Genomic DNA, 21,981 nt, shown 5'->3' with positions numbered 1-21,981 from the left:
GGCAGAAGACAGCTGCATGACAGAAGCTAGACCTGAGCCAGCAAGGCCCAAGATGCCCTCTTTTCTAGCTTCCTTAGAAAAATTCCCCCATCGAGGCCACGTTCCTCGCTGGGGGAGATAATTTCTAAATGTATAGGTCGAGGACAAACTGAGTGTGGTTTACACACTTTGCAATGCGACTCCCCATCTCCCAGGCCTTTCATTCCAGGCTAAAGTACAGCACAACCCACCCACATGCCCAAGGCTTCAACGGCCTCATCTAAAAAATTCTGGCCCAGGAGATGTTGGGGTCCCGGCTTGTGGACACTCTGCCCTTTTTGGGCCTGCTGGCTACTGCGCCACCTCACTGTGCCGTCCACACCAGCACTTTTCCCCAAACATGAGGCGGTCCCTAAGTTCAGCGCTTTGCCCAAAAGTTCCACGTGACCAGCTATGAATGGACAAGTGCATGCATTTGTTTATCCCCGCTGCCCCTGGGGCCAGGCTTTTTTGTCTTGTTGGAGGGCTCTGGAGCTTGCCAGCCTCCAACACGTTCCATGCCTGGCCCACGTGTTCAATCTAGTGGTGCAACGATTTTTAAAAACATACCCCAAATTAGCAGAGATAAGGGTGAAAGTGGGGCACTTGGACACCCACTTTCCCAAGTCTACAGTACCTGGAGCTAGCCGCAATACACTCCAGCAAGGCCTACATCTGCCTGAAGCACCTACTGTTGTGCGAGGTCACCACACGCTCAAACCCTAGATACCGTATGTTGACGATGCTGCAACCTCCACCCCAGCTACTAGCGGCAAACGCTGTAACACTGGCGTGGGGAGATGTCAGCAGGCCGTGCTGAAACTGATCAGCTTGGGGGACAGACAGCACAGTGCCTCCGAGGTCAGGGATGCCATCCTGGCTGAGATGGCATTTTTTTTTCCCTGCTACACCTGGGGCCTGGCATTTTTGCGCCTGTGATAATGGCTGGAACCTGGTAGCAGATCTGGAGCTTGCCAGACTCAAACGCGGTCCACGCATGGCCCACGTTTTTCAACTTGTTGGTGCCATGTTTCTTTGAAACCTACACCATTGTGCCTGATATACAGGTCAAAGTGGGGCCATTTTCGTAAGTGAGAACTAGCCTCTGCTAGGCAGAAAACATTCAGAGCACACTCCTCTCATCTTCGCACCGTTGGCTGGCAGAGGAAGACGAGGGGGTTGGAGTGGCATCTGATGTCCCTGTCCCACATGAGGCTAGAGGGTGCACTTCAGTGCATCCCATTGCTTCACCACAAATGGTGTGAAGGGGAGTGGAAAATGGAGGAAATGGAGAGTGACCCTTAAAGTTGGGGCCAGCAAAGGCATGCCAAGTAACACACTGGCACACATGGCTGACTTCATCTTGGGTTGCTTTTCAACACATATTTCACATCATGAAGAACAAATAATACTGGATTTTTACAAGCCTCGAACCCCGGTCTAGGTCTAATGTCTGTTCCTTTCTTATATTAGGGGAGAGGGAAAAAAAATTACTTCAGTGATACGTTTAGCGTACATAGACTGACTATTAATGTGTATCCCACTTAGTGTTGTTAGGGTTACACACCGTCACAACCTGGCTAAAGCTTCTATAGCTGTTAATAAAGTCAACATAACTTTACGGTATCCAAAAAGACAGCTGGTACCGACAGAGAGCAAGACAAATGTCAACCAAAGCTGTGAGCTCTGAACACCCACAGTGACTTTGGCGTCATCATCATTATAAGGGAGCGGGTGGTAATAAATAACTTGGCAGTGCCTAAAACCCAAAAAGCTTATACAACTATATTTACATTAAGATACACAAATGACACATTTTAGTAGCATGTCATGAGACAAGCTGATAAGATCTTCCTTTGTGCAGTGCTATTTGAAAGTTAAACGCTGCCTTTATTTTAATTCTGGAGAAGGTGCAGACATTAGATTTAGAACATGTTGTCTTCATTGTCCAAATCCTCTATATAGGTAATGTGTTTTTTGGGCCGAGCTGTCTGGGAACGAGCTGGTGCAGCACTGACAACCTGGGTGAATATGGCAAGAGCCTGAGATGTAGGGTGAATGAATCCCCAAATTATTTGGGGAATTTCCACTCAGAAACTGGCACTATATACAGTCCTATGAAAAAGTTTGGGCACCCCTATTAATCTTAATCATTTTTAGTTCTAAATATTTTGGTGTTTGCAGCAGCCATTTCAGTTTTATATATCTAATAACTGATGGACACAGTAATATTTCAGGATTGAAATGAGGTTTATTGTACTAACAGAAAATGTGCAATATGCATTAAACCAAAATTTGACCAGTGCAAAAGTATGGGCACCTCAACAGAAAAGTGACATTAATATTTAGTAGATCCTCCTTTTGCAGAGATAACAGCCTCTAGTCGCTTCCTGTAGCTTTTAATCAGTTCCTGGATCCTGGATGAAGGGATTTTGGACCATTCCTCTTTACAAAACAATTCAAGTTCAGTTAAGTTTGATGGTCGCCGAGCATGGACAGGCCGCTTCAAATCATCCCACAGATGTTCAATGATATTCAGGTCTGGGGACTGGGATGGCCATTCTAGAACATTGTACTTGTTCCTCTGCATGAATGCCTGAGTCGATTTGGAGCGGTGTTTTGGATCATTGTCTTGCTGAAATATCTATCCCCGGCGTAACTTCAACTTCGTCACTGATTCTTGAACATTATTCTCAAGAATCTGCTGATACTGAGTGGAATCCATGCGGCCCTCAACTTTAACAAGATTCCCGGTGCCGGCATTGGCCACACAGCCCCAAAGCATGATGGAACTTCCACCAAATTTTACAGTGGGTAGCAAGTGTTTTTCTTGGAATGCTGTTTTTTTTTGGACGCCATGCATAACGCCTTTTTGTATGACCAAACAACTCAATCTTTGTTTCAACAGTTCACAGGCTTGTCCAAATGTGCTTTTACATACCTAAGAGGGCTCTGTTTGTGGTGTGGTTGCAGAAACAGCTTCTTTCTCATCAATCTCCCATACAGCTTCTCCTTGTGCAAAGTGTGCTGTATAGTTGACCGATGCACAGTGACACCATCTGCAGCAAGATGATGCTGCAGCTCTTTGGAGGTGGTCTGTGGATTGTCCTTGACTGTTCTCACCATTCTTCTTCTCTGCCTTTCTGATATTTTTCTTGGCCTGCCACTTCTGGGCTTAACAAGAACTATCCCTGTGGTCTTCCATTTCCTTACTATGTTCCTCACAGTTGAAACTGACAGGTTAAATCTCTGAGACAACTTTTTGTATTCTGCCCATGAACAACTATGTTGAACAATCTTTGTTTTCAGATCATTTGAGAGCGGGCTGCCCATGCTCGGTGACCATCAAACTTAACTGAACTTGAATTGTTTTGTAAAGAGGAATGGTCCAAAATACCTTCATCCAGGATCCAGGAACTGATTAAAAGCTACAGGAAGCGACTAGAGGCTGTTATCTCTGCAAAAGGAGGATCTACTAAATATTAATGTCACTTTTCTGTTGAGGTGCCCATACTTTTGCACCGGTCAAATTTTGGTTTAATGCATATTGCACATTTTCTGTTAGTACAATAAACCTCATTTCAATCCTGAAATATTACTGTGTCCATCAGTTATTAGATATATCAAACTGAAATGGCTGCTGCAAACACCAAAATATTTAGAACTAAAAATGATTAAAATTAATAGGGGTGCCCAAACTTTTTCATAGGACTGTACCAGTAGCAAAAATTGTGGGTGCACGTAACCCCAATATATTCTTTGAATTCCCAGTCAGACAATGGCACTATATGGCAGTGGCAGGACTTGAAGGTATTTGTAACCCCAATATATTCTTTGAATTCCCAGTCAGACAATGGCACTATATGGCAGTAGCAAAAATAGTGGGTGTATATAGCCCCAATTCTATTGCTAGGGGACTTGCAGGGTATTTCTGGGGTGAAGGTGGGGAGGGGGCACACCATTGGAACGGGGATTTGGGGTGTATATATAGGGTATACGGGAATACACTGTCAGTGTATTCCATTCAGGATCCTGGGAAAGCTGGGTTGCGGCGATTGAGCCCGTCAGTGCCACGTTACACTGACAAGCTTCTCCCTGGAATTGAAGTTATATGTAACCCCAATATATTCTTTGAATTCCCAGTCAGACAATGGCACTATATACCAGTAGCAAAAATAGTGGGTGTATATAGCCCCAATTCTATTGCTAGGGGACTTGCTGGGTATTTCTGGGGTGAAGGTGGGGGGGCACACCGTTGGAACGGGGATTTGGGGTGTATATATGGGGTATACAGGAATACACTGTCAGTGTATTCCATTCAGGATCCTGGGAAAGCTGGGTTGCGGCGATTGAGCCCGTCAGTGCCACGTTACACTGACAAGCTTCTCCCTGGAATTGAAGTTATATGTAACCCCAATATATTCTTTGAATTCCCAGTGAGACAATGGCACTATATGGCAGTAGCAAAAACAGTGGGTGTATATAGCCACAATTCTATTGCTAGGGGACTTGCAGTGTATTTCTGGGGTGAAGGTGGGGGGGCACACCGTTGGAACGGGGATTTGGGGTGTATATATGGAGTATACGGGAATACACTGTCAGTGTATTCCATTCAGGATCCTGGGAAAGCTGGGTTGCGGCGATTGAGCCCGTCAGTGCCACGTTACACTGACAAGCTTCTCCCTGGAATTTAGCTCTTATAAGAGCTGTTGGTTGTCTTCTCTTCTCCTTCCTATCCTAGCCTGTCCCTGCCTACCCAGAATCTAAGCCCTAGCTAAATGGACGGAAACCTCCGTCCCCGGTGAATTGCAAGCTCAGAATGACACGAACCCTGGGCGGCGCTGTTCTTTTAAATTAGAGGTCACATGTTTTCGGCAGCCAATGGGTTTTTCCTACTTTTTTCAACGTCACCGGTGTCGTAGTTCCTGTCCCACCTACCCTGCGCTGTTATTGGAGCAAAAAAGGCGCCAGGGAAGGTGGGAGGGGAATCGAGTAATGGCGCACTTTACTACGCGGTGTTCGATTCGATTCGAACATGCCGAACAGCCTAATATCCGATCGAACATGAGTTCGATAGAACACTGTTCGCTCATCTCTAGTAATGGTGCCAGCAGTAGCATATACACAGTGAAACTAGCTGGTCTAAGGCTGGATTCACATCTGTGTTGGAGTCGCCATAGCAGATTCCATCACAGATTCTGGTTAAAATCAGCAGAGAGAAAAGTCCTGCATGGTTTCATTAAAAGTGGAAAAGTGGAAACTGGGCAGAAACCCAGTGAAGTTCTAAGGGGTCTGTGGGTAACCAATTTTTAAGTGGACAGGATCTCTGTTTTTTTTTTTTTTTGGTTCTCTATGTGTACCTGAATGACGGAGACCCAGGTCCTAGTGTAAACCTAGCATAACAATGACAAAAATACAACTCAGTACAGATACCCAGAGAGAGTCACCCAACTTTCCCAAACTGTTAAATGACAAATATGGTTAGTTATGCCTTGATAATTCCCCTCTTTCCTATATCTCTGCAACATTAATATTGTCTTTTAGGAGCATTGGAAAACTGAGTAACAATCAATATACAGGTATCCTAAATGCTAGACTTTACGATTATCCTAATTTTATTTAGGATATATAAAAGTAATATATAAAAATTCTATGAAAATGAACAAATTAGTTAGACATTGCTTTTCGCTTCAACATAATTAAAAAAATAAAAATAAAACTCATGACACAGGCCTGGACAGAAATGATGGTTCCCGTAACTTAATATTTTGTTGCACAACCTTTTGAGGCAATCGCTGCAATCAAACGATTCCTGTTACTGTCAATGAGACTTCTGCACCTCTCAACAGGTATTTTGGCCCCTCCTCATGAGCAAACTGCTCCAGTTGTCTTGGGTTTGAAGGGTGCATTTTCCAGACAGCATGTTTCAGGTCCTTCCAAAGATGCTCAATAGGATTTAGGTCAGGGCTAATTGAAGGCCACTTCAGAATGGTCCAATGTTTTCCTCTTAGGGCTAGTTCACATGGGGATTCAGTGTGTGCACATTCTGTTGCAGCTGCCACGAAGGGATGCTGGTGCAGTGCACGGCATTCCGTCGTAGCTTTCTGCTCCAGATTAGGCTCAAATGAATGAGCCTAGTCCAGAGGGTGCTATCGTGAGGCGAATGCTGCAGCTGAATCAACCGCGGAATCCTCCTGGAGAAAGGGCAACTCACTTCTTTATTCCGTGAGTGGGAACAACATTTTGAGGTGGATTCAGGGTCAAAATCCACCCTCTCTTGCCTCGTGTGAAGTAGCCCTTAGCCATTCTTTGGTGTTTTTAGCTGTGTGTTTTGGGTCACTACCCTGCTGCAAGACCCATTGACTTGTGACTGAGATCACTGGGCAGCACATTTCTCTCTAGAATCCCTTGATAGTCTTGAGATTTCATTGTACCCTGCACAGATTCAAGACACCTTCTGCCTGAACATAACAGAGCCTCCTCCATGTTTCACAGTAGGGATGGTGTTCTTTCAAGATATGCTTTATTTTTCCATCTGTGAACATAGAGATGATGTGCCTTGCCAAAAAGTTCAATATATTTCTCATCTTCTCCCAGAACCTTTGTGGCTTGTCAACATGTAGTTTGGCAAATTCCAGTTTGTCAGATTCAAGTTATTTATTTGACCATTGTGGGTTTTCCTTTCATTAAATAAGAGGTACCAACAATTTTGTCCACATATGTATATAGTATGGAATACCTTGCTAAATTTGCTTTTCAAGCTGGATATCCTACAAGGAAATACTGTAATAGGGATGGCTGAATAATAATTTATGTAACATAACATAAACCTCCTGACAAAACAGCAGGAAAAACCATGCTGTTCATTATAGATACATTACATTTTCAAAAGGCATGTTTATTTTCCTAGCACCACTTCATGTCTGGCATTGATACCCACCACCAACGATGGTACACAACAGAAAAACACATAATAGATTTGCCACTTGTCAAGTGCTTCATGCAATAGAAGTCTGCTACAGTTTGCTTAGTGTATATCTTTTATTCAGCTTTCACATGACTGATAATATGACAGAAGGCAGGTTGAATAGAAACCATGAATATTTAACTTTGAAAATTAACCATAAGCCATGCTGACTTTTCTGACATTGAGCTTTTATGGCTACTTATAAAGCAGTATAAAATTGAGAGTTTTCAGTAGTTGATACCTTTTTAATGGCTAAAAAAAAATTGACAGATTGCAAGCTTTCAAGACTACTAGGTCTCTTCATCAGGCATGGTATGACACAATTTCTGAAGGCATGCATATTTATACACAGAAAGGGCACAGAAAGTCAAGTGTTTGGTGCGACAGGTGATGGAAAGCAGTATACACACAAATAAATAGATAAGTTAAAAACAAATCATAAGTTCAAAGTACGCTCAATTACTCCTTTACTGAAATAAACTTCCTGGACACAATTATCAAGATACAGAGCAACAAAGTTGAGGCAATAAAGATTCACAACTCTAATCAGGACTACAAGATCCCAGGTACCTTCACCTGCAGCTCACCTAATGTGGTGTATTTAATAATATGTACCAAATGTATGGGGGGGGGGTCTTTATGTAGGGGAGACAGGGCAGACACTCAGTATGCGGATGTACTCACAGCACCACACAATTACAGAGCAGAGAATGGACCTCCCTGTGCCAAAACACTACTGCAATCAAACCCATAATATCATCAATGACATGAAGATTTTGGTTTTAAGGGGGAATTTCAAATGTAAAAGTCACAGGAGAGTATGGGAGTATACATTCATGACCACCCTTGACACATTCCAGAGGGGGTTAAATCTGTTGCATGGATTTATGTCCTTCTATAAGAACTAAGCATCATATCATCAATCAAAGGGACCATAAAAACTCAGAGGGCCATCCTTTGAACTGATTATTTGTTTTTTTTAACTTATCTATTTATTTGTGTGTATACTGCTTTCCATCACCTGTCGCACCGAACATTTGATTCCTTTGCCTCTTTTTCTGTATAAATACGAATGCCTTCAGAAATAGTGTCATACCATGCCTGATGAAGAGACCTAGTAGTCTCAAAAGCTTGCAATCTCTCATAATTTTTTGTTAGCCATTAAAAAGGCATCAACTACTGAAGACTCAATCTTTATATTTCATATCCACTGGCTAATACGGAACAAAGATATATTTTTCCTAACTTATAAAGCAGTAAGTAAAAAAATAAGTTAGGGGCATATATAGAGATATACTAGCCCAGGTGTGAGACCATGGCTAATTACGGGGCCAGAAAAGGCTGCAGTGCAAGTGTCCATGAGGTGACAGGAAGTGCATGGTTTTGTCCTGTATCCTGAGTCCAGTGAGACAATATTCAGCCTGTTTTGTTTGTGTGACTGGAAGTAAGCCACATGTATAGTTAGGTTATCTGTTCTACCAAACTAACTTCCCCACAATATGTTAATTTACACTAGAAACACAACTCTTGTAGTCTAGCATTTTATTGCTAGTTTTTAGATAATTCTCTAAATTCTGTAAACATCAATATTTACATAGCTAAATAAATTCATAGATTCATGTTGTGCTACTTAATGTCACAGAACTCATTACAGATGAAAATATTATGCATTAAATTTATGTCAATTGTTCATAACCTTGAAACTCATCTAAGCAAGATTTTAATTACCTTTGGAATTACGAGCTATTTAGGCAATAAACAATGATAATTATACTTTAAATAGTACGGAGCTATTTTTGGATGCTGCCTTTCAACTTTATTGATTCAGAAAAATACGTATACTTACTACAAATATAATAATAGTAGGTAAGAGATCATTCTGTTGACATTTTTATTGCATTTGGTGCCAAATCATCAGCAATTCTGAGAATATGATAAAGTAGCTACCCGTTACAGAATACATTATTTCAATAAAGTTGATTCAGTGTTGCTAATTCCCTTGACAAAGAATTCTGAACTAGTACTCTCTCTAAAATTTTCTTTTATTTACCTTGTTCCCTAACTGTTTTGGCTTTGAGTAGGTACTTTTATCTAATGTTAGGTGTAATTGGGGCCTGGCAATAAAGAGGCTCTGCATCGATAAACTCAATGAGAGATAAGGAAGCATCAAGCACCTCACTCCACTCCAACTCCCTTTCAGTCACTCCTCCTTCTCTAGGTCCATTCCTTCACAGGATATCTGAGCATATAACTTCCTTTCAATCCAGTTTAGGCATTTGAGCTTAACTACCAAACTTCACAATGCACTGTGGCCTCTGACTTGGAAAGGTGAGATCGCCCCACCCTGTCTTGATTTGGCAACATAAAAGTCTTAAAGATGGATGTTCTTCTGAATATCCTCTTGATCTAGACAGTTAAAAAGGAGGGGCTACCAGATTTTTGGCTGTATCATAAAACTACAATCTGTATCTGGGTTTCCAGGCAAGTGATAGTAATGACTAGAGATGAGCAAGTAGTACTCAGTTGAGTAGGTATTTGATCGAATACTATGGTATTCGAAATACTCGTACTCGATCGAGTACCACTCGCTATTTGAATGTAAAAGTTCGATGCAGAACCAGCATTGATTGGCCGAATGCTATACAGTCGGCCAATCAACGCTGGTTCTTCTCCTACCTTTAGAAGTCTTCTCCGTGCAGCTTCTCCGTGGCGTCTTCCGGCTCCGAATTCACTCTGCCAGGCATCGGCACATGTTCGCTTGTATTGCGGGCATGCACAGTTGGCTCTGCCCAGGCCCAATGCCTGGCAGAGTGAATTCAGAGCTGGAAGATGCCGCGGGGACGCTGCACGGAGAAGACTTCTCGGAGGATCCAGCCCGACCCTCACTCATGGACTTGGTAAGTGTAATTTGATCGAATGTTGCCTACCCCTGAAACGAGCATTTCCCCCCCATAGAGTATAATAGCATTCGATATTCGATTCGAGTAGTCGAATATTGAGGGGCTACTCGAAACGAATATCGAACCTCGAACATTTTACTGTTCGCTCATCTCTAGTAATGACCTATCCTTAAGATATTATTTACATACCACACACATTGAAAACCAATGGAGAAAAAAATAAGTACACCTTATAATACAGTTTTTATGTAGAATGAACTAGGCAACAATAACTTGAAGAAACACTTTCTGTAGTAGTTCAGTACATTAGTTTCACATTGTATTATCACTTATCACTGTGGATTGGTGATAAATTCCAATTGTAGAACAACCCCTCAAAGAACCTGCTACAGCATCTCAGTGAAGTTGAGGCCTGGAGGTTTTTATAGCCTATCCTTAAGGCAACTGGCCTCTCCATGAATCTTTTGTTTGAGTGCTGCATCCAATCTCTGTACTATACAGTGTACATAGCCAGAAGCAGATGACTCTGTATATTGCATGATGGCTGTTACAGCTCTCATTAAAGAGGCTTTCCAATAAAGCCAGCAGTTTTTAATTACTTTACATATAAAACCAGCAAATTCTAATATATTTTCATTAAAAATAATTCACCATTGCGGACTGATAAATGTACCTGATTCCTATCTGTCTAATCCAGAAAGTGACCTAGCAGGATGAAAATTTATAGTTTGGCTTCCTGCTGCCTGTCCCCAAGAGGTGCACTTTTTACTGAGCATGCTCAACTATATCCCGTACATGCCTGAATGGCACTGTTGATACTAATAGTTCCCCTAGAAAGCCATAGAAACAACAGATAATGCTCACATACATCCCAATAAACTTGAGGGTCTTCAGTAGTTGATACTTTTTTTAAAAGCTAACTAATAATGATGACAGATTACAAGCTTTCGGGATAACTTTGATCCCTTCCTCAGGTATAGTATCAAAGGATCAACGTTATCCCGAAAGCTTGTAATCTGTCCTCGTTATTAGCTAGCTATTAATCAAAGGTATCAAGTACTGAAGACCTTCAAGTTTTTTGTATTTATATTTCATACCCACTGGCTAACACGGTACAAAAACATACTTTTTCCATATACATACATCCCAAGTGTATCTCTTTTGGAAGGAAAGTCCGTATTTTTGATCCAAGTTCCTCTTTCCTTCTTTTCTCCTTATCTGTCCCTCCTCTTTTTGGTATTGGAAAGAGATGCACATTAATAAACTTAACTATATTGTTCCAAAATCTATTTGGTCCCTAATTGCAATTTTGTTATCAATTTTATTACTATTATATTAATGTGTTTAATTTATTATTTTGTACGTATTTAGTATCTATTTATTTATTGTTTTACTAATTATATTTGTGGGTTTATAAGGTATCATTCCTTTTCAATGTATTTAATTTTTTGCTGGTTGTTTTTCACCCTCCCCTTTTCTCATTTTCTCTTTTTTCTTCCCCATTCATATTGTCCTGTGTTCAGCACTTTATTTGTTTTTGGGTTTTTTTGTTTACTTTTTGCACATGCACGTTTTTTTGTGATCACATATCTATTAAATTTCTAGTTCTCAAAGGCAATCACAGTCAAAGTTTTGTCAAAGTAAAAGTGACATGTATGTGTATATAAAAACAGATGGATACAAACTCCGAGTTTAATTGTAACAGTTACCACTTGCTTTTACGCATTTTAACATTTTAAATGCTGCAAAAATTACCCTTTTTTAAAGAAAAGGTGCTTGACGGCGGATTTTTAGACACAAGGAAAATATACAAAATGCAATAAAACATGGCCAGTGAGTTGACCCAACCCTGCATGTTACATCTCTAATAGATGGGGTTAAGGGAGCAATTATTCGTACCCTATCAAAGATGCGTACCTCACAGAATATAAGGAAAGCAATCCAGTACACGCAAACATTAAACCAGAGGTACTCAGAATGAAACATCATTTTAGAAAATAAAAGATGATAAACGTTATTAATACTTTTAAAATACCACAAGACAAAATAATGCAGTAAAAAAATCTAAAGTGCCTGAGAGGTGGAATCCACCAAAAATGGGCCTGATAATAATAGTATAGCTACAATTGTCTATAATAGTAATGCTATGGGATGCACACAAAGACAAGCATTAAGTATATGATTAGAGATGAGCGAACACCGTTCGATCGAATAGGTATATAGGTAATATCAGGCTGTTCGAGGTATTCGTTCCCAATTGAATACCACACGGCATACACAGTAAAAATTCGTATCCCCTCCCACCTTCCCTGGTGCATTTTTTTTGCACCAATAACTGTGCAGGGGAGGTGGGACAGGAACTACGACAACGGAGGCTTTGAAAAAAATTGAAAAAACCCATTGGCTGCCGAAAACACGTGACCTCCCATTTATAAGAACGGCCGCTGCCATATTCGCCAGATTTGCGGTCAGAGATAGGGAGAGAAACATATCTGCTGAGAGATAGATAGGCATTAGCTTCAGATAGGCAGGGAAAAACTGAAGAACAACAACAGCTCTTCTCAGAGCTATACACCGCAGGGACAGGAGTCCAGCTTTCCACGGACAGTGGAAAACAGGGATACAGAACAGTTTCTTGTTGCTATATACGTGCACACCAGCTTTTTTTAGGGGTGTCCCCACACAAAATAGCAGGAATCCACAGCAGTTACTTCTTACTGCCCAGGGCAGAGCTTTTTAGTACTGCAGCCTACCATCAAGGGTGCATGAAGTGCAGTTGTAACTCCAATCATCATAGGTTCTCTATAATTATCATCCTCCTGAGGAGCTATGTATATCGCATAGTGAAACGCATAGAGGAGTTGTTTTTCGTGCATGGGGATAGACTGATATAGCATCACATAGACCATTCGCTATTGCACCTTTTGTTTCTCTTCAACTTATCTATCAGAGGAATTCAGGGATAGTTTTAATAAGCAGATGGGCAGATAAGCATGTAATGTCTGCGGGTATGCCAGATATCAAACACTAGGCTTTGCCATATACATAGTCATACAAGTCCAGCTTGTTAAATAGACAGACAACACCGTCAGTACAGAGCATTGCTAGCTTGATTGGGGAACTATAGACAGTGTGTCCCTGTACAATTGGACATCATATGAGTGCTCTTGACTGCAGTGCTTTATACCATATATCCCAGAATTGACAATATTGCGGAGGGTCTTGTCTTGTCCGTGTTTGTCATCCATGTCCTTTTCTTTTATTAGCGGTTTACTATTTGTATTTGCATTTTTTTTTTTTTTTTGGACCGATACTGGTTTGTCGGTCTTGCTGTTCTACTTTATTGTTTAAATCTCATAAATAAACAATTAAAATATATATATATATATATATATATATATATATATATATATATATTGCGGAGGACGTCTTGGTGCTCTAGCCAAGCATATACTAAGTGTTTGCTAGTGGGTTACACCCCACCTCTACATACACGATATATGTGACTGTGTGAGAGAAGTGCATCAGTACACCCGGATACCATCATTCTGGGTGCATATATTTAAATACACTCTTTGTCTCACATTTTTTATTACACATTTGAGGGTTTTTCTTTTTGCTTTTTATTTTAGATATCATTAAAAGTTATACTTTACTGAAACTTGGATCCAGCAGTCAGATGCGGCCTCCCCTGCTGCTCTGTGTCATGGTGGCCTACAATTCGCACACACCTCTAGGCCTGAAAATAGGCAGGGTGGTGGGGTAGGATTACTTCTGTCACCGGAGTGCATTTTTCAGTCCATTCCCCCGGTCCCCTCACTCACATTCTCCTCATTTGAAGTCCATGCTATCAGACTTTTCCGCCCACTCTCCTTACGTGTAGCCGTGATCTACCACCCACCTGGCTCACCCTACCAATTTTTGGACCACTTTGCTTCTTGGCTTCCCCACTTTTTATCCAGTGACATTCCTACCCTCATCATGGGTGACTTTAACATCCCTATTGCCCCCCCTCACTCCCCGGCTGCCTCACAGTTTCTCTCATTAACCACTTCTCTTGGTCTCTCACAATGTTCTTCTTCCGTCACACATATAGATGGTAACACGATTGATCTAGTCTTCCATCGACTCCTCACAGTCTCTAAATTTTCTAACTCTTCTCTGCCGCTCTCTGACCACAACCTTCTATCTCTCACCATCAGTGCTCTCTCCCCTTCACAAGATGCCCCTACCCATCACACATATAGGAACTTACGTGCTATTGACACCCAGAACCTCTCAGATACTCTACAGTCCTCCCTGTCCCCCATCTCTTCAATCTCCTGTCCCAATCTGGCCACCAGTCACTATAATGAAACCCTCAAAAATGCATTGGATGAGGTTGCTCCCCCCTCCACTCGTAAAGTCCCACATAGGAGGCAGCAACCCTGGCACACGCCACAGACACGATTTCTCCAGCGATGCTCTAGGTGTGCCGAACGTCTCTGGAGAAAATCACGCTCACCTGCAGATTTCCTCCACTTCAAGTTTATGCTTAAAACATATAGCTCTGCCCTTTACCTCGCCAAACAAGACTATTTCACCGCCCTCATCTCTTCTCTCTCCAGCAACCCTAAAAGGCTTTTTGAAACCTTTCACTCCTTACTCACACCCAAGGTGCAGACGCCATTCACAGACCTTAGTGCTGATGACCTGGCCATGTATTTCCATGATAAAATTGATAAGATCCGTCAGGAAATTACTGCCCAAGCCCCAGGTGGCATTGACTCCCACACCTACGATAGTACTGATCCCCTCACCAGCCGCACTTCAGACTGTCCATTCTCATCTTTTGAACCTGTTACAGAAGAGGAAGTCTCCCAGCTACTTTCTTCATCTCGCCCCACAACCTGCAGTAGTGACCCCTTCCCCTCACACCTTCTCCAATCTCTGTCCCCTGCTGTCACTACTTACCTTACTAAAATATTTAACCTCTCTCTCTCTTCTGGAATCTTCCCATCCTCCTTCAAGCATGCTGTTATAACCCCGCTACTGAAAAAACCCTCCCTGGACCCATCCTGTGCTTCTAACTATCGACCCGTCTCTAACCTCCCCTTCATCTCTAAACTTTTGGAACGCCTGGTTTATTCTTGGTTAATCCGTTATCTCTCTGCTAACTCTCTGCTTGACCCCTTACAATCTGGTTTCCGCGCTCTGCACTCTACTGAAACAGCTCTCACAAAAGTCTCTAATGATCTACTAAAGGCTAAATCCAATGGTGACTTCTCTCTTCTTATTCTTCTGGACCTCTCTGCAGCTTTTGACACTGTTGACCATCAACTTCTCCTCACTATGCTCCGCTCAGTCGGCCTCAATGACACTGCGCTCTCCTGGTTCTCCTCTTATCTCTCAGACTGCACTTTCAGTGTATCATTCGCGGGCTCTGTTTCCTCCCCTCTTTCCCTTGCTGTTGGGGTTCCTCAGGGCTTGGTCCTCGGCCCCCTGCTCTTTTCTCTCTATACAGCCCCCATTGGACAAACCATCGCCAGATTTGGCTTCAGGTACCATCTTTATGCTGATGACACCCAATTATACACATCTTCCCGTGACATCACCCCTGCACTCATACAGAACACCAGTGACTGTCTCTCTGCTGTCTCTAATATCATGTCCTCGCTCTATCTGAAACTAAATCTCTCTAAGACTGAACTACTGCTGTTTCCCCCATCTAATAGATCTGTCCCTGATATATCCATTGCAGTCTCAGGCCTTACTATAACTCCTAGGCAGCATGCCCGCTGCCTCAGGGTCATATTTGACGCAGACCTTTCCTTCACCCCTCATATTGAATCACTCGCACGTTCATGTCACCACCTCAAAAACATCTCCAGAATACGCCCTTTCCTTACCAGAGATACACTAAAGACACTTATTGTCTCTCTGATTCATTCTCGCCTTGACTACTGTAACTCCTTACTAATCGGTCTTCCCCTCACTAAACTCTCCCCTCTACAATCTATTCTGAATGCAGCGGCCAGGCTCATCTATCAGGCTAGACGCTACAGCGAGGCCTCCGGTCTGTGCCAGTCACTACATTGGCTGCCTATTCATTATAGAATAAAATATAAAGTTATTACTCTCATCCACAAGGCTCTCCATAATGCCGCACCTCCCTACATTTCTTCACTCATCTCTGTCTACCGCCCAGCCCGTGTTCTCCGCTCACTCAATGACCTAACACTTACATCCTCTATTATCAGAACCTCCCACGCTCGTATACAAGACTTCTCCCGAGCTGCACCACTTCTCTGGAATGCTCTACCCCGGACAATAAGATTAACTCCCAACTTCTACAGTTTCAAGCGCAAACTAAAGACACATCTTTTCAGACAAGCCTATCACAATTCCTAATGCACAAAATTGTCTGAACACTGTATAAGCAATGCCGCCCCTGCTACCTCTTGTGTCACCCCCTCTACCTCATAGATTGTAAACTCTTTTGAGCAGGGCCCTCAGTCCCATTGTGTGAAATGACGTTCTTTGTTATGTATGTCTGTATCTGAACCCTATAAATTGTACAGTGCTGCGGAATATGTTGGCGCTATATAAAGAAAATGTATTATTATATTTTAGATTTACTCTTTCTGCAAAGCCAAAAATGGATTTAAAAGGAAAGAAAAATGGAATAAACATTACTTACCCCAACTTTCTTGACAGTCCTTGCAGTTTGCTGATAAAGCCCAGTCTGTTATCTCTCTATGTAAACACACAGATAACACTGAGTCAGTTCTCTACAAGCATGTAAATTTTTATCTGATCTGCATAAGTATTTTGATAATTCATAGTGTCTGCTCAGCAAGGGGGAAATACAAGAAGTGAGAAGAAGAGACAACAGACAAACAGCTGAAACAGTGAGATGGGCAAGCCCCTTTAACTGTATATACAGGGTTTGCATACTGCTGGCCTGTGCACACTGAGATGTGATCCTGTATCCAGTAGACCTCATCGCAAATATCAACTGTGTCTCATCTCACATATTCCCCTACTATTCACAACAATCAGTCACCTTTGGAACTCCATCATGTCTATCAGGGAATAAATTGCATATCAGTGGAGTCCAACAACTCAGACCTCTACCTCTACTTGTATCCCCCATTATGCATGGAGCAGTGTTCAGGCACAATGCTCCCTTTATTTCAATTGGGGCACCGGATATAGTCAAGGGTTGTACTTTAGCTACCTCCGGCACTCCCACTGAAATTATTGGAGAAGTACGTGGACTGCCTGACCGCTGCTCTATTCATAATGCGGGACAAAGAACCCCCATTCTTCTGATCAGTGGGGGTCTGAGCGGTGAAATAACTTGCATTTGTTGGAAAACTCTTTTTAAGAGTTCATGACCATTGATAACTACAGTCCTATGAAAAAGTTTGGGCACCCCTATTAATCTTAATCATTTTTAGTTCTAAATATTTTGGTGTTTATAACAGCCATTTCAGTTTGATATATCTAATAACTGATGGACACAGTAATATTTCAGGATTGAAATGAGGTTTATTGTACTAACAGAAAATGTGCAATATGCATTAAACCAAAATTTGACCGGTGCAAAAGTATGGGCACCTCAACAGAAAAGTGACATTAATATTTAGTACATCCTCCTTTTGCAAAGATAACAGCCTCTAGTCGCTTCCTGTAGCTTTTAATCAGTTCCTGGATCCTGGATAAAGGTATTTTGGACAAACAATTCAAGTTCAGTTAAGTTAGATGGTCGCCGAGCATGGACAGCCCGCTTCAAATCATCCCACAGATGTTCAATGATATTCAGGTCTGGGGACTGGGATGGCCATTCCAGAACATTGTAATTGTTCCTCTGCATGAATGCCTGAGGATTTGGAGCGGTGTTTTGGATCATTGTCTTGCTGAAATATCCATCCCCGGCGTAACTTCAACTTCGTCACTGATTCTTGAACATTATTCTCAAGAATCTGCTGATACTGAGTGGAATCCATGCGACTCTCAACTTTAACAAGATTCCCGATGCCGGCATTGGCCACACAGCCCCAAAGCATGATGGAACCTCCACCAAATTTTACAGTGGGTAGCATGTGTTTTTCTTGGAATGCTGTTTCTTTTTGGACGCCATGCATAACGCCTTTTTTTTATAAAAAAAAACAACTCAATTTTTGTTTCCAAAATGAAGCTGCCTTGTCCAAATGTGCTTTTTCATACCTCAGGCAACTCTATTTGTGGCGTACGTGCAGAAACGGCTTCTTTCTCATCACTCTCCCATACAGCTTCTCCTTGTGCAAAGTGCGCTGTATAGTTGACCGATGCACAGTGACACCATCTGCAGCAAGATGATGCTGCAGCTCTTTGGAGGTGGTCTGTGGATTGTCCTTGACTGTTTCTCACCATTCTTCTTCTCTGCCTTTCTGATATTTTTCTTGGCCTGCCACTTCTGGGCTTAACAAGAACTGTCCCTGTGGTCTTCCATTTCCTTACTATGTTCCTCACAGTGGAAACTGACAGGTTAAATCTCTGAGACAACTTTTTGTATCCTTCCCCTGAACAACTATGTTGAACAATCTTTGTTTTCAGATCATTTGAGAGTTGTTTTGAGTAGCCCATGATGCCACTCTTCAGAGGAGATTCAAATAGGAGATCAACTTGCAATTGGCCACCTTAAATACCTTTTCTTATGATTGGATACATCTGGCTATGAAGTTCAAAGCTCACTGAGGTTACAAAACCAATTTTGTGCTTCAGTAAGTCAGTAAAAAGTAGTTAGGGGAATTCAAATCAATAAAATGATAAGGGTGCCCATACTTTTGCACCGGTCAAATTTTGGTTTAATGCATATTGCACATTTTCTGTTAGTACAATAAACCTCATTTCAATCCTGAAATATTACTGTGTCCATCAGTTATTAGATATATCAAACTGAAATGGCTGTTGCAAACACCAAAATATTTAGAACAAAAAATGATTAAGATTAATAGGGGTGCCCAAACTTTTTCATAGGACTGTAAGTCATTAAGTAAAAAGTAAAGTCTTTATAAAGCCTCTCATGCTATAATTATGTATTGTATAGCAATATAATTCCATTCCTTGGGTATACTTTCAACAGCAACATCTCACCAGGCTATACATCCTGTCTTATGTTTATGACTACTGTTTATTCTATTAAGCTACTACATTTTGTACATTATTTTTTTTTACATTTTTATTCATTCCCATCTTAGGCTCTATCAGTATTTTGAAGCTGGATTGTAAGCGCACGTTCTCCCTTCACTGCTGCCTGCGAATGTCTGCATCGTACATCAGGCTGAGACATAATGGGGACTACTCAGGTACTGTTTTATCACCTTCCAGGGATATTCTGCTTTGCTATTCATGTTTGGCACCTCCATTAACTATAGCTCAGTCTTTGTGTTTTTTTTTTTTTTTTTTTTAGATCAGAACTGTTAAAAAAAAAAAAAGCCCATAATCTGTGTAAAGACACTTTATAATGTTTTGTTTGCTTTTGTATTAGCCTTTTCAGTCATTCTATTACTACATAATGTATACATGTTTAGTTAGCGTACACAGCAGAAATATAATGTTAGATATTTAACACTGTAAATATAATACAAGTGCATTTAAGAAGCATATTCTATCAGGCACATGAAGTCATATCCCCTAGCATAAACTGCATGTTAATATGTAGCCACTTGATGCACTACTGTGTGTCCTATGACGTGATGATATCCATGTCCTGCTTGTGCCACCATGGACACAATGATTTTCTTCAGTGAGCCCACACCAAAAAATGGACAGGTAAAGGAGAAAAGAAAATATAAAAACAAAGTATATGCCAGCTCACCAAATATCAACTAAAAAGAAAAATATGGTGGGAATGACACAAAAAGTGGAAACTAATATAGAAATATATAAAACACAAATTTTATTAAATAACAAAGATTAAAATCGACATAAATGAGATGCAATCAAAGCACAAACAATGTCAGACAATGGAGCAGAGGTGTATAGGAAATATCAAAAGCTCTATAGCAGGGGTAGGGAACCTTCGGCTCTCCAGCTGCTGTGAAACTACAACTCCCAGCATGCTCCATTCACTTCCATGGGAGTTCCAAGAACAGCAGAGCAAGTATGCATGCTGGGAGTTGTAGTTTTGCAACAGCTGGAGAGCCGTACGTTCCCTACCCCTGCTCTATAGTCATGGTGAGAAGCCAAGTACTAAAACTGCTTGTCACCAGCCATTAAAGCCAATGTGTATCTAATGATCTTATACAACAGATTATGAAGGTCCAGTGACACATATAAATAAGCAAAGGAGGCAAAGACACACAAGTAATAAGTCAAACATACATACCCATGACAAAAGATAACCAGCTATACCTCTGCACCGTTGACACGCACCCAACATATGTTTCGGCTCACTGCCTTCATCCACCCCTGGATGAAGGCAGTTGTTGTCTGACATTGTTTGTGCTGTGCTTGAATCTTATTTTTTTTTTTGCAGGACAATATGTAGTTTTTAGTGGTACCATGAATGTATGTTGTTTTGATCACTTTTTATTCCATTGTTTTAAGGAGGCAATTTGCCGGAAAAAAAAACGCCAAATAAGCCATTTTGATTCTTTTTTCCGCTACGCCGTTTACTATACGGGACAAATGTTTTTATTTTCTAACAGTTTGGGCATTTTCGGACTTGGGGATACCTGATGTGTTAATGTTTACTTTTAATTATTTATAATTATATGTGACTGAGGGAAAGGGAGGTGATTTAAACTTTTATTTTTTTTTTATATTTGTAAAAACTTTTTTCTTTTCTTTTAAACTTTTTTTTTTTTTGCCCTCCTAGGGAGCTTGAACATGTGATCATTAGATCACTTGTTCCACAGACTGCAATACTACTATATTGCAGTCTATGGATGATTTTCTATGTAACTATTGAAGCCTGCTGCACGCATCAGAAGGCTCCAGGCTGCCATGGTAATGGATGCCTCCTGCGATAGCGCCATAGGGGGGCCGTCTTGTTACCAAGAACGATATAGAAAGTGAAAGTAACCACTCAGATGCTGTGGTTGCATTTCACCATAGTATCTGAGTGGTTAAATGCCCATGATCAGAGTCATCTCTTATCACAGGCGATACTGCCAAGTCCCTGCTGTATGAAACCCGGCAGCTAGTGCCATGTTTTTTTCACACACATCAGGAAGTAACTGTAGGTCCTGGTGTGTCTCAGGGTTTATAGTACAAACTTTACACAAATATAACACACAGTTATGCAAGAAAGATATTGTAGGGTATATAGAAAGTAGAGGATATATTAGGCACATCTTGCTGTCAAGATTATAGTATTGAACTTCGTCTTGATAAAGTTTTTGTAGTAGTCAAGTTAAACTTATATTAGGCCGAGGCCCCATGTGGAGTAAACGGGAACTTCTGCAGACTTTCTGTGAAAAGTGCTGTGGGGAAAAACCGTGATGTATTGCCACCAGGGTTTTTCCCGCAGCTTTTTTTTTGCTGTGGCCCGCTACGTGGGGCCTTAGCCTTAAAGTCCTTTCACCGCTCATTTAAGATACTTATTCCAGTCTGATGCTACCTGATAACCAACTTGCTTCTTTGTCAGATTTGCTTGTAACTGGAATCCATCATTGTAGTTCTTCTGAGGACATTTGGTCACAAATGTTGCAAATATCAATATTACAGATATAAACAGCTATTAACAGATATAAAAAAAAAAAGCTGTAATATGGTATTTAGGTGAGACAGCTTTCGGCCAAAACAGGATTCTGCAGACAACAATTTTATGTAGTAGTTCTTGGTACACTTTGTAGAGGCCATTGGGTTTCAGACATGTTTGACCATTGTAAGCAAAGGTCCCTATACAATTAGATTAATGTTAGCCAAACTTGACAATTTTGTCCAGAAGGTATAACTACCTGATTTATATGGAAGCCTCTGATCTCTCCTCTGACAGATGATGTTGGTATAGAAAAGGAGGAGGCACATCAAATCTCAGTGAGATTGGAAGATAAATAGTGTCTGGCCGTGGCTTTCTCTTCTCTCCACCTTGTCATCATATACACAATTGTCCAATCTGAGAAT

General features: G+C 41.2%; 1 protein-coding gene across 1 annotated transcript in view; it reads left to right on the top strand.

Annotated features, from left to right (window-relative positions):
• DLGAP2 (DLG associated protein 2) overlaps positions 1–21,981 on the top strand; it is a 748,630-nt gene that overhangs the window by 40,923 nt on the left and 685,726 nt on the right. Inside the window, exon 2 of the mRNA XM_075268420.1 lies at positions 19,110–19,217. Coding sequence (XP_075124521.1) covers positions 19,203–19,217 — 15 coding nt within the window. The 5' untranslated portion in view covers positions 19,110–19,202. The remainder of the gene's footprint in view (positions 1–19,109; positions 19,218–21,981) is intronic.

The sequence above is a fragment of the Leptodactylus fuscus genome, chromosome 3 (genome assembly GCF_031893055.1).
Source record: "Leptodactylus fuscus isolate aLepFus1 chromosome 3, aLepFus1.hap2, whole genome shotgun sequence".
NCBI classification, from domain to species: domain Eukaryota; kingdom Metazoa; phylum Chordata; class Amphibia; order Anura; family Leptodactylidae; genus Leptodactylus; species Leptodactylus fuscus.
The sequence above is the reverse complement of the archived record's forward strand: the minus strand, read 5'-3'. Positions and strand labels throughout refer to the sequence as shown.